This window comes from Schistocerca serialis, chromosome 8 (assembly GCF_023864345.2).
Source record: "Schistocerca serialis cubense isolate TAMUIC-IGC-003099 chromosome 8, iqSchSeri2.2, whole genome shotgun sequence".
NCBI lineage: Eukaryota > Metazoa > Arthropoda > Insecta > Orthoptera > Acrididae > Schistocerca > Schistocerca serialis.
The window spans coordinates 253,442,580-253,456,834 of record NC_064645.1 but is presented as its reverse complement, the minus strand read 5'-3'; the positions used below and the strand labels follow the sequence as shown (position 1 = coordinate 253,456,834).

The 14,255-nt window shown below is 41.2% G+C and overlaps 1 protein-coding gene across 1 annotated transcript in view; it reads right to left on the bottom strand.

Moving 5' to 3' along the window:
- Positions 1 to 14,007, bottom strand: part of LOC126416461 (cilia- and flagella-associated protein 52) — a 125,504-nt gene extending 111,497 nt beyond the window's left edge. Inside the window, exons 1-3 of the mRNA XM_050084196.1 lie at positions 13,891 to 14,007; positions 4,467 to 4,666; positions 4,207 to 4,384 (exon numbers count right to left, since the gene is read on the bottom strand). Coding sequence (XP_049940153.1) covers positions 4,207 to 4,384; positions 4,467 to 4,666; positions 13,891 to 13,951 — 439 coding nt within the window. The 5' untranslated portion in view covers positions 13,952 to 14,007. The remainder of the gene's footprint in view (positions 1 to 4,206; positions 4,385 to 4,466; positions 4,667 to 13,890) is intronic.
- Between the last annotated feature and the right edge of the window lie 248 nt (positions 14,008 to 14,255).

Genomic DNA, 14,255 nt, shown 5'->3' with positions numbered 1-14,255 from the left:
TGATAATTTGCAATGAATATCATATGTTATGAAAATTTAAAACGTCATCTATTTGTCAAAGCTGATTAGTGGTATCCTGATCTTCAGTAATGCCCTATAATTATTATTTGGAAGCCTTCCTCTGTATAGTGTTTTCCTCTATACAGTGTTCAGAATTTGTGGTCTCTTGAAAAACGTTATATAGAGGTTTCACTGTACATTCTTTATTTCCTGGAAAAAAAGAGGATGAGCCTGATTACTAGGAAGTCATGATGCAGATTTTATTTACTTTACTTCTCCATAAGGTGACTCTGTTGTATCATATTTACCTGTCACATAAGAGAACATCAACAGCAGATCCATTCATTACTCAATGCTGTTCAGAGATGTACAATACAATACAATGGAGCAGTGCTGGAACAGTTTCGCAGAACTCACTGACATGCACCTTGTGTATGGGGAAGTATGTTGCAATGCTCTTGCTGCTGAAACACTGTACTGGGAACAATTTCCTGACAGGCTCATCTGTCATGATGAGTATTTATTTCTCTTGATTGATGAATGTGGGAGACTGGTTTATTGCAAAGAAGAAAAGATGGATCTGGCAACATGAGGACCACTCGCACATCCAATTTTGAAGAGGACGTGCTAGAATGTGTTGCAGCAGATCCCACTACAAGTACTTGTCATATTTCATGTGAAAGGGCCCTATATATGCTAGCATGTGGCAAGTACTCCATGAACAACAATTACACCCGTGTCACCTACAATGAGTTCATGTAATGTTTGTGACTGACTTTGCACCAAGGGAGCATTATGTCACTGGTTGTTCCAACAATGGATTGATGGACCAAACTTCCTCCAAATCATGCTGTTTACTGATGAGGCCTTGTTTGGTCATGATGGTATTTTGAACAGTGGGAACAGCCATGTGTGGGATGAGGAAAACCCTCACTCTGTAGTAGCATCACACCATCAAGTACATTTTGCTGAGAGTACCTGAGCCGGCATTCTAGGCAACAATCTCATTGGAACATATCTTCTGCCAGGCCAACTGAATGGCCACCTGCACTTGAGGTTTGGGAAAAGAGTTCTACCTGAGTTGGAGAACATACCCTTGGCTGCTTGTGAGAGGATGCGTATACAACATGAGAGTGCACCTCCTCACTTCAGAGTGTATGTCTGCAACCATCTCAGTGCTGTATTTCCTGGTCACTTGATTGGAAGGGTAGGTGCTACTACACGACCTGAAAGGTCACCTGACCTGAATCCCCTTGATTATTTCCTATGGCAATACCTAAAGTCACCTGTGTATGAGGCACCAGTGGATACAGAGATGGAATTAGTTGCCAGAATTTTAGCTGCCTGTGATATGATTGTAAATACACAATGGATCTACATCATATGTGCCAGAAACTTGTTTGTCAACGTCATTCTTGGATTGACATTGATGGCCATCAGTTTCAGCATATTTTGTAAAATGCAGTACAAATTGCATGTTCTTTATCTCAACAATGGTATTTGCAGTTTACTGTAACTACTGTAAATAAAAAAGTACACATAAATGTGTTTTTATTCCTATTATCTCCTTAAACTGGCTTCTCCAACCCCAGGTTCCCTACCTCAAATTGTTCAGTGGAGCACCCTCTATGTCCTGTCAAATTTTTCCATGCTCGGACGGGAACAAACTGTATGTCTTTTGTTAGCCTGTGAACTTCATTTAATTTGAAATTTTGTAATAATGAAACGTTCTGTTTGTACAAAGTTGATGATGATGTAGTCCCATACTCCTTTACAGAGCATAGGGGAATGATGCAGGAGACCTGCACCGCCATACTAGGCAAGGTCCTAGAGGAGGTGGTTTGCCATTGCCTTCCTCCAACCGTGATTAGTATGAATGATGATGATGATGATGACGACACAACAACACCCAGTCATCTCGAGGCAGGTGAAAATCCCTGACCCCGCTGGGAATCGAACCCAGGACCTCATGCTCGGGAAGCGAGAAAGCTACCACGAGACAATGAGCTGCGGAATATACAAAGTTACATTTAAAAAATAAATTTGGCTATCAAACTGTATTATACTGACTAGAAAGTGTACTGAATAATGAGAATTTAGTAACTTCACCAGATGTGCTATTGGAAGTTCCTGACAAACCAGTATGAGTAACATTGCCACATCCAGTGAGAGCTCCTCCAGGGGGGAAACCACCAATATTTCAGGTCGGTTACATGAAATTCTGGAGTGGTTCAATATAAGGCCACCAGATGATTGGCTCACTCTCAGTTTTTTCTTCTTAGTTGCTGTTATCTGACTGCCTCTATGAAGTGAACATTGACCTCTGCTGCTGTTTACCTGAACTGGACTGGACTTGTGTCTGGTAGTGACTGCAATACTTTCCAATTGAAGCATAGCTTATAACTAGATAGTTGGGCCTGATCTCAGTACACCACAATCTGGTATAACATTTCCATATAGAGCTTTTTTTAAATAACAGTGAAGTTTCCATCATTGGAAGACTTATTTGGAAATCTAATTAATATTATACTTGCAGTACATGTACACAAAGAAGCAGTCATTCTTAAATTTATATTAATTTTGATCAGGAGCGTTTTGTCAACTAATGGAAAATTTAATCTGCTCTTACATGATACTAATTTTGGGATTTATAAATGTTTTTTTTACCCTAAAGTGAGGGTTACATTAGAAAAGGCATACATTCTGAGTCCAACAACCACTTATTGGGTATTTACTATAGGAAAACAATGTTTAATTTAAAATTTCGTGAAATTGTTTCAGACCTGCTCATGACCATCTGCCTTTATTATGAGAGTCACAGTAGCTATCAGCATAAAAAAATATTAGAAATATTTCCAAGCAAGCTTATGCATATGGTGCATCCAGAAATTAAGTTTTCTGATGTTGTTTCCTTCAAAGTAGACTATTTAGCCAGGAAAACTGCACATGCTCAATGGATCTCTGATGTGACAGTCAAATGCTAGCCAGATAGGTCCCACCTGATCCCAGTACCACATCCTGCTGGGTTCAGCCAGTGATAAAGTTCCTTAATGCACAAAACATAGTGCCCATTGAAATTCATTGCCAGTTCTGTCAGGTCTATGGGTAGAATATCATGAGAAAACAGATTATGTGTCACTGCGTTGGCTTTTTTCTGAAGGCTGTCAAGGTGTCCTTGATGAAGGGTGCAGTGGGTGACCGTCCCTCATCAATGATCACTCATTGACTTGTTGCTGCAGTGCACACTAGAGAATTGTTGCTTCACAATTATGGAGCCATGTTCCATACATACCATGATCCTTGTTGCATGAAATTGTCACTAAGAAATTGCTGTTCAAGCAGTTGTGTGCCAGGTGGGTGCCAAAAAAACTGACACCCAAGCACAAAACAAAAGGCTTTAGAGCAATGCTACATTTCTACAGTGGTCTCATGAAGAGAGCACCTCAAGAAATTCCTGTCCTTTGGCCACTCTTATAACATTGACAACGAGCTGAAGGTGACTGTCACATACTGGTTCCATTCACATGCAGCAGACTTCTACGACACAGAAATACTAAAGTTGATCCCACGATATGACAAGTTTCTCAACTGTTTTGGTGACTATGTCCAAAAATAGCTGAACATTGCTACACCTGTTGCTAATGAAGTTTCCCATGCACCTATGTTGTCTTTGTTTTAAAAGTTAGGGAAACATACTTTCTGGATGCACCTTGTATGATGTAGGTACTTCATAATTTCATATATGAAATTTTTTTATGTTGTTATAATTTACTTTATTTTACCTTCCTTGAGTAATATTCTTTCTTCCATACCGCATCTCCTACTTTCTTTGTTGCACTCTGTTTGTTCTTTTGTTTCCTCTGACTGACCTTCATTCTTCACTGCTAATTTTAAACTGTTTGCACTGATTGTGAGCAAAAAATATAGACCTTTCAAAGTTGTAGATTAAATTAATTTATTTTCCTTTGTTGACACAATTTATGTATCAGAATCTGACGTAAAACATTGAAAATAGGGAGAATGGGTGAGTGAGAGATAGCTCTTGGTGTTTGTAACAGAAACATTTTTCCTCCCTTTTGATTCCCCTACAGAGTTTTATGCAAACCAATATTATACATTTTAGCTCTTGTTTTTTTGTCATGATTTAGTCAGGTCAATAGTTCAGTAATCATTAAGGAAATGTGAGAGGCGAGAAAAGTGACTTACCACATAATGCCTTGCTTTCCTTAATGTCCCATACTACAACAGTGGCATCATCAAATCCTCCTAATGATATGAGGTAATTGCTGTCAGAAGAAAAGACTACAGATTCAACACAAACTTTGTGTATCTCATGCTTGGTAAACAGCTTTAAGTCATCAAACTCCCACAGAATAACTGTTGCCTGGAAGTGCATAGGAATATATTAAAATTACACATATTTAGCTTACATGTCATTTATTAATTAGTAATGTTGTCATTCTTACTCTGAATCCAATGTGGTTTGTTTGAGCTGAAGCCACATACTTCCCATCTGCTGAAACTGCTACTGCACATACAACATCTGTGTGCCCTATCAGAAATCTCTGTATTTTTGTCTTCCAGTTTTGCACTACTACATTACAGCCAAGGGGGTAAAGAATGTGCTCTCCATCTGGGTGTACTTGTAAGCCATTATGCACAGAGCCTGAAATCAGCATCATACTCATAGGTTTTGTAATATAGTCATCATGAAGAGGCAAGTGTTTTGCAACAGGCATGGATACAAGATGGTGGTAGAGAGGAGGCAGGGCCTTTTCAATTTTCCTTACAATTTATTGCAAAGAACTTGTTATCTAAACAGGTTGTACATATTCAATACTCATGTTGACATGCAATGTTTTATACACTGAAGAGTCAAAGAAACTGGTATAGGCATGCATATCCAAATACACATATAAACAAGCAGAATACGATACTGTGGTCAGCAATTACTATGTAAGACAAGTGTCTGGTGCAGTTGTTAGATTGGTTACTACTGGTACAATGGCCAGTAATCAAGATTTTAGCGAGTTTGAATGTGGTCTTATAGTTGGCACACAAGCGATGGGAAACAGCATCCATGAGATAGTGATGAAGTGGGGATTTTCCCATATGACCATTTCAAGCGGATACCACGAATCTCAGGAATCTGGCAAAGCATCAAATCTCCGAAACCTCTGTGGCTGGAAAAAGATCCTGCAAGAATGCGACCAACAATGACTGGTGAAAATGGTTCAATATGACAGAAGTGCAACCCATCTGCAGAGTGCTGCAAATTTCAATACTGGGCGATCAACAAGTCGCAGTGTATGAACCATTCAATGAAACATCAAAGATATGGGCCTTTAGAGCTGAAAGTCCTCTCATGTACCCTTGATGACTGCATGATGCAAAGCTCTATCTTGCCCGAGCCCATCAACACCCACACTGGACTGTTGATGACAAAACATGTTCCCTGGTCGAATGAATCTCATTTGAAATTGTATCGAGCAGATGGACGTGTACGGGTATAGAGATAACCTCATGAATCCAAGGGCCCTGAAAGACAGCAGGTGACTGTACAAGCTGATGGAGGCTCTGTAATGGTGTGGGTGTGAGATGTTGGAGTGATATGGGGCCTCTGATATGTATAGATATAGCTCTGACAGGTGAAACATACATAAGCATCCTGTCTGATCTCCTGCATCCGTTCATGTCCATTGTGCATTTCGGCAGACTTGGACAGTTCCTGCAGGACATTGCGACACCCCTCACGCCCAGAATTGCTAAAGAGTGGCTTCAGGGATGTTCATATGATTTTAAACATTTCCACTGGCCATCAAACTCCCCAGACATGAACATTGAGCATATCTGAGATGCCTTGCAGCATGCTGTTCAGAAGAGATCTCCACCCCATCATACTCATGGATTTATGGGCAGCCCTGCAGGATTCATGGTGTCAGTTCCCTCCAGCACTACTTCAGACATTAGTTGAGTCCATGTCACATTGTGTTGTGGCTCTTCTGCATGCTCATGGGGGCTACTTGATATCAGGCAGGTGGACCAGTTTCTTTGGCTCTTCAGTTTACTATATATACTGCTATAAATTATACTAACAGTGACCATTGTTAATATCTATGTAGAAGTAAAACAGAATATTGAAAATATAATAAATTAAAAGCAATTAACTAAAGTTCTAAGTAAATAACTTCCCTCTTATATTGCTTGATATATTACTGGCAGCCTTGGAGGAACTCAGGGTTTGCCAACTAACTACAACTATACCTTCTCTTAGACCTGTTGTTGCTACACTGTTCTACATTGCCCACACCAGTATGTATGCACCTAGACAATCCTTGAGTCTTTGCATATACAGGTGAACCATACCTTGAGTAAGGACAATGCTAGGTGCCCTTAATGCTTGGAAATATGCTGCATACCCACCTTTCAGTGCTTTCAGTGTTCCAGTCAGACTGCCATTCATCTAACTTCCAGGCTCACCCATATGTTTTATAATTAATAGGAGCTCCTGTGATCTCATAAACACAATCATATTATTCATGCCCCAACCAATGCAAAGCTGTCCAGTGACAAAAAAGCACAGGTGAGTGACAGAAGTACAGTTCCTGTTGAATTTTTTCCCAATAATGTTTCGTAGTTCTCCAGTAAAAGGTAAAGTTCCCAGATGCCGCTGGCAGAAATCCACAATGGCACTGAAGGTAGTTTCATGATATGACCACGCCACATGTAACAGTAATTTATAGTCAGCAGTGACAGCACAGGCAATCTTATATGTAATTTTAGACTGTTTATCAATAACAGATTTTACATATCTGGGAAGTTCCTTCCCTTGTCTAGAAGAATACTGTGGGGTGGGAGGGGGGGGGGGGGGGGGAAGTAAAGGTGAGGGTCATGGTGGTCATGATCCCACCCCAAAATCTTTTTCTAGTAAAAGCATTTACATTTCTACATATTTCAATTTCCAATCTCACAGCCAACACTCATGGAATATAGTATTATGAAAACTAAGAGTACTGATAGTGGTAAAGGAATATTAAAACCTACAAGCTACATTTAATACAGGATAGTTTTAAGTTGTTTGTGTGAGCTTGTAGCCAGGAACAGGAGCATATGTACAGGCTGAACTATGTACTCTCAACAACAAATCCAACACAGTTAATGAATCCAGAAATAAAATAGGCAAACCAAAAGAAGAGAAAGACTAAGGAGAGGAAGAAAATCTGACTTCCTGGATGTAATGGAAGCTGCTGATGGAAACAGCATTCTCCTCATTTATGTAATTGTATCGTCATATTTTGCAGATCATTTTTTTCTTACATTGCATCGCATAGTGTCTTAATGGGTTGGCAGACATCTGTTCTGTGACACCCACTTCTGTCTAGAGTCTTCACAAATCCCAGGTGACCAGATGATGGAGTGTCATGGAAATTATTCACAATAGTTAGCTGTAGATGAGCTGGGATGACAAGCAACCTTTTCTGCCACACTGGATCATAGTTCCTCTTATACATTATTCTGTTTATTAATGTAAATTCCCGTTTGGTCATTTTTGCCTCCTTCAAGGCTTCTATAGTTTCACCTTCAATGGAGCTTCCCTCTATTCAGTAGCAATGTCATTTAATGCAGCATGACTGAAATTTCATCCACAATGCTGCATTCCACTAAAGGATTCTTTGAGAGGCAGTCAGCATCCTTGTATTTGTGTCCACCTTTGTATACCACTGTGACTTCATACCTCAGTGGCCATCTTGCCAGTTGAGCTGACAGATCCATCAGGTTAATCAGCCGGCATACATAATGGTGGTTCATCAAAACAGTGAACGATTTGCCAAATATGGATTGAACATTTTGATGGCCCAAACAACTACAAGACACGCTTCCTTAGTTGTGGAGTGGTTCATCTCAGGCTTGTAGAGTATCCTGGAAGCATAAGCTATCACCTTTCCAGCATCCCCCCCCTTGATTTACCATGCAACTGCACCTATCCCATACTGCTAGCTTTGGTGTGAAGTTCTTAAGTTCTTTCCCAGTGTTCTTGTCATCGAATGCTACGACTGGGAAAGATGTTAATGCCTCCTTAAACTAAACTACTAAACTAAACTCCATCCAAATAGGCCTCAGAAAGCCCAATGGTACCAACTGGCCACCATGTCATCCTTAGCCCACAGTCATCACTGGATGAGGATATGGAGGGGCGTGGGGTCAGCACACCACTCTCCAGGCCGTACGTCAGTTTACGAGACTGGAGCTGCTACTTCCGAATCAAGTAGCCCCTCAGTTTGCCTCATGGGCTGAGTGGATCTTGCTTGCCAACAGTGCTTGGTAGACCGGATGGTCACTCATCCAAGTGCTAGCCCAGCCTGATAGCACTAAACTTCGGTGACCTGATGGGAATTGGTGTTACCACTGCAGCAAGGCCATACGCCTTCTTAAGGATAAGAAAATATCTTTCCTTCATGCTGTTCCCAAAAAATTTGGTGTCTCTGTGCTGGAGTTCTTGCAAGAGATGTGACTTGGTGCAGAAGTGCTTTATGAATCACCAGAGTACAAGCACATTTCAAAAAAACTTCCCACATAACGAAAATGCCACAGAGTAGGAAAATCTGTGACTGGTCTTGCTTTCTCTGCTTCAGGACAGACTCCATCACCATATACCAAGTGCCCCTAGATTTTTGTTTCTTTGGCAGTGAAGAGACACTTTTTTGGTTTCAGATCGAGGCCTGCAGTCTGAGCACACTTCAGGACTGTTGTCAGTTGCTGTAGATGTCTTTCAGATGTCTTCAGAAAAATGAGCATAATCCAAGTAGCAAAGACATGCCATCCATTTAAGATCTCAAACCAGGTTGTCCTTCAAATGACTGAAGGTGGTAACAGAATTACACAGTCCAAATACCATAATTTTAAGCTTAAGAGACCATCAGGAGTTATTAAGCAGTATTTTCCCAGTCAGCCTCATAAACCGTTACTTGCTAGTAGCCTGTCTGTGTTGTGACTTGGCAAGACGCAGATTGGCGTGAGGTCTGGAACAAGGTAAAGTAATTATCCTATAAAGAAAAGAACATAGTTCTTGGAATACTTAACTTTAATCCACAATTGGAGAACATCGCTCTTGTTTAGACATTATTACACTCTGAATATAAACTGGTAATGGCGCCTTGCTAGGTCGTAGCAAATGACGTAGCTGAAGGCTATGGTAACTATCGTCTCGGCAAATGAGAGCGTATTTGTCAGTGTAGCATCGCTAGCAAAGTCGGCTGTACAGCTGGGGCGAGTGCTAGGATGACTCTTTTGACCTGCCGTGTGGTGGCGCTCGGTCTGCAATCACTGACAGTGGCGACACGCGGGTCCGACGTATACTAACGGACCGCGGCCGATTTAAAGGCTACCACCCAGCAAGTGTGGTGTCTGGCGGTGACACTACAGTCTGCATGTCCACAGTTGAAAAATATTTAGCTCCTTCCAAGCAGGTATTATGATGGGCAGCAATAGATAGACATCATTTTTCATGATTTTGTTCAATCATCAGTATTCGACACAGAAATGTCATAAGTTATCCTTGTTCTTCACAAAGACCAAAGGAGTGGACTGCCATCTGCTTCACATCTCCTGTGCAGCAAGCTATGTAAATTTAAGTATTAACTGTGTTTTTCTTACTTGTCACTTCTTTTTCCACGTGTTTTTGCTTTTAGGAAGCTTTAATTTTCGAGTACTGGTAATGGTGTTCCATAGATTTCGTGTTTGTTTTGAATACAGTCCAGAGACAGTTAGTGCTTATTTTCATCGTTTCCAACAAGAAGTGTCTAGTAACCACAGTTTAGTCAGCTATCAGCAGACTTTAGTGAATTAGCAGTCTAGTTAAAAATTGATTACTTAACTCTCTACAGTAAATTGTTGATTTCTTAGGATGGATACGATGTGTGGCTGCTGTGTATGAACGCAGGAGGAGCTGGCCACTGTCCGCGAACAGCTGAACGTGCTGATGGCCACAGTCAGACGTCTTCAGGCTGCTACCTCAGAGCATAGCAGCAGTGGGGAGTCTGGTGCGTCACATGGTACACCCCAGGTGTTACATGTTTCACCCATGGCCCCTGCTGTTGAGACATCTTCACAGGTACCGGGCGCAGTTGGGCCACCCTCTCCCCAAGAGGAGTGGCGGGTTCAACGGCATTCGCATTGCACGAGGCACAGGGTCAATGCGAAGGCTGGCCATGTGGCATCGCCCGCTCTGCCTGTGAGAGGACATGTGGCCACTCCTTCAGCAAGGTCCAAGCAGGCAGACAAGGGGAGTGGTTTATTAGTGATTGGGAGTTCCAATGTTAAGCAGGTGATGGAGCCCCTTAGGGAAATAGTGGAAAGTTCAGGGAAGAAGGCCAGTGTTCACTCTGTCTGCTGGGGGTCTCAGCCGAGATGTGCAGGAGGCCCTGCCAGTGGCGATAGAGAGCAATGAGTGCACCCGACTGCAAATGGTTGCTCATGTCGGCACCAATGACTCCTGCCGTCTGGGTCCAGAGGTCATCATTCATACAGGCAGTTGGTGGAGTTTGTGAAGGCAGAAAGCCTTGCTTGCAGGGTGGAATCTGTGCTAACTATTTGTAGTGTACATAGTGTCCTATAGTATGTATAGTGTCCTATAGTAGGACCGATCGTGGTCCTCTGGTTTGAAGCTGAGTGGAAGGCTTAAACCAGAGGCTCAGACGATTCTGCGGAGATCGGGGGTGTAAATTTCTCGACCTCCGCTATCGGATGGAGAAATGTAGGGTCCCCTGAATAGGTCAGGTGTGCACCACACGCAGGAAGTGGCTACAAGGGTAGCGGAATATGTGTGGAGTGCGCATGTGGGGTTTTTAGGTTAGAGGATTCCCTCCCTAGTCCCGACAAGACGCCTCCTGAGATGCGACAAGGTAGCAGTAGGCAAAGCACAACAGGGAATGACAATGTTAATGTGGTAATAGTAAACTGCAGGAGCATCTATAGAAAGGTCCCAGAACTGCTCTCATTAACAAACAGTCACTATGCTCACATAGTACTAGGGACGGAAAGTTGGCTGAAACCAGATGTAAACAGTAATGAAATTGTAAACTCAGATTGGAATGTGTACCACAGAAACAGTCTGGACAGTGAAGGGGGAGGCATGTTTATAGCGATAAAAAGTGCAATAGTATCGAAGGAAATTGACAGAGATCCGAAATGTGAAGTAATTTGGGTGAAGGTCACAATTTAAGCAGGCTCAAACATGGTAATTGGATGTCTCTATAGGCCCCCTGGCTCAGCAGCTCTTGTGGCAGAACACCTTAGATTTCCCGACCATGTCATAGTTTTGGGTGGAAATTTTGATTTAGCAGATATAGACTGGGAGACTCAAATGTTTATAATGGGTGGCAGGGACAAAGAGTCCAGAAAAAAATTTTAAGTGCATTATCTGAAAACTACCATGAGCAGTTAAACAGAGGACTGACTAATGGCGATAACATATTAGACCTTCTGGTGACAAACAGACAAGAACTATTTGAAACAGTTATCCCGGGACAGGGAATCAGCGATCATAAAGCTGTTACAGCATCGGTGATTTCAGCCAAAAATGGAAATATTAAAAAAGGTAGGAAGATTGTTCTGTTTAGCAAAAGTGACAAAAAGCAGAGTTCAGAGTACTGATTAAATGGGACCTCATGAATCATCACTCTGCACACCACAGATAATCAAATACTTTTTGTAATGGATCCATAAGGTGAGGTTCAACGGCTGTAACGTATTTTATAATATGCATTTTAACCGTCAGCTGTTTATTGTCCCACTATTCATCTACCGCTTTCGGTTATTAACCGTCATCCTGGATGTAGGGTGCAACAGGTTACTTAAAAACATCCCACATCCGAAGATATCCAGAATTGTACAACCAGTTTGTCTTAGAATATGGACAGTCACGTTTTATGTGAAATAAACAGATATCACAGGAGACATCTCGTGAGATGTCTGTATGTTTCATATAAAATATGACTGTCAATATTCTAAAACAAATTGGTTGTACAATTGTGGATAATTTCGATATGGGAAGCTTTAAAAATCATATTGGGTATTTTTACTAATCTGTTGTACCCTATATCTTGGTTGATGGTTGATAACCAAAACTGGCAGATGACTAATGGGACACCAAACAGCTGACGGTTAAAATGCATTGTATAAAATCACATACTTTCTGACTATTTGTGTGTAAGTCGCATCAAGCGAGAGTTTCTCTGAGCTGAAAGTATAAAAAGATATCTTCCTCTACGATGAATTGAGAACGACTAGTCGATTAGTCTATTTTATCAACTGAAAGACAATTTTCAAAAGAATTTCAGCAAAATAAAGGGGCTAAATACTGGTAATATCAATGATAACTATGGTATTACTGGGACGTCGTACTAAGATTAACAAAGCAACTGATATTATATTTTTACAAGCTTTGTTTCCAGGCATAAAATGAAAGATAATTTTTTGTTGCATTCTTTATTGTTTCTTTGCAGTGTACCTGATGGTTCTCGTGCTAATTGCTGATTTCTAATGTAAGTTTCCCACCTACACCTTCAAGTATGTATATTACGATTACTAGAGCGTAGAGTACACATATTATAACTATTTGATTTTTTTCAGCGATTGCATCTATATTAATCATTTTCTAGAAAATGTACACCGAAGGTCGTCTTTCCCGGCCTCCGACAGGTTTAGCGCGCCACTGTTTGTAGGCCTGAATGCTCTCCATTCTTCTTTAGTACAGTGTGTGATTCACCAAACACAGTATGAGAATAAACGGAGAGAGCACACCCCGCATTCTCGCGCACTGCAGCTACTATCTAGCAAACTGCATGGTCCTTCATACAGAGCATCTACGGCCGCGTTGTGGATTGTGAACTTCCCGAGGCGGAATTTTAGGTACGGTAGCGACCACAATGGATATTCTAACAGAAAGTTCTAACATAGCACAGCACAGTAAAAACGCGCCATTCAACAATGGCTATTGCTAACCTTGTGAGTTTGACCACTACAGGTTGCCACCGGACAAACACAAACTACAGCGACTGGAAGTTTTCAGACGTCTACCAATTCAGCATTAGGGATCTGAACAATATAGAAAATATTTAGGACGTACTATAGTTGGTATCCGCTATGACCCCACATACTGTGTAATGCGAATTTCGAAACGTCTTATTTTCATGTAGGTCTACGTATACATTTATTTTTCGCCAATATGTATAGCAATAGATGACGATCCCGACAGTGTTAACAATGATACAAAAATACTGAAAATAACGTCTTTGAGCTTAAAACAATGGTGATAAACAAGGACACACTTCCTCATACTTGTTCCACTAACTTACGATAATTTGTGTACTAATCTACTGTAACCAGAATCTAGTCAAATTATTACAAAAAATGGTTCAAATGGCTCTGAGCACTATGGGACTCAACTGCTGAGGTCATTAGTCCCCTAGAACTTAGAACTAGTTAAACCTAACTAACCTAAGGACATCACAAACATCCATGCCCGAGGCAGGATTCGAACCTGCGACCGTAGCGGTCTTGCGGTTCCAGACTGCAGCGCCTTTAACCGCACGGCCACTTCGGCCGGCAAATTATTACACTAATAATAATAAATAAATAAAAAAAAGTGTATCTGTGGCCACATATTATTATTATTATTATTATTATTGTCATACTATAATCATTGCGGGTATTTAACCAAAACAACTGTTGCTTCCTAAGTTAAATTAATTTAGTGTTGTTTAACTTATGCTGTACGCTCAACGTTTACATTAACACATTAATATCTTTCAAAGAAAATAGCTACACCTGTAGCAACAGAGATCTGTTTTCAGTTTACTACTGCTTGCGTGGAGTATTGTAATAACTTACCATTAAAACCAATTATCGATTCGGCGACCAATTCATTAACTTCAGTTTCTGTTTCCGACATATCTGTGTAAAGTTTTCAGGAGACAGCAAGCTCTGACTGCAGTGAACGAAGCGAACGCGGCGACTGTTGCTGCAAAGTAGTCCCCGTTCCACCGTCGCCATGGCTACAAATAAGAGGTGGCTGTAGTCAGAGGCAGGTGTGCCAGCAGTTAGACTGACGCAGTCACGAGGGAGCACGCTTTAGCAAAATCAGAGGACGGGAAATGCGCCACATTCGGCACATGCACGTTTTAATGGCTTGTCGTTTGAGAATGGATTCTGTGTCAAAGAAATATGCAGACGTGGAAAAGGGAACCGAGAAACAG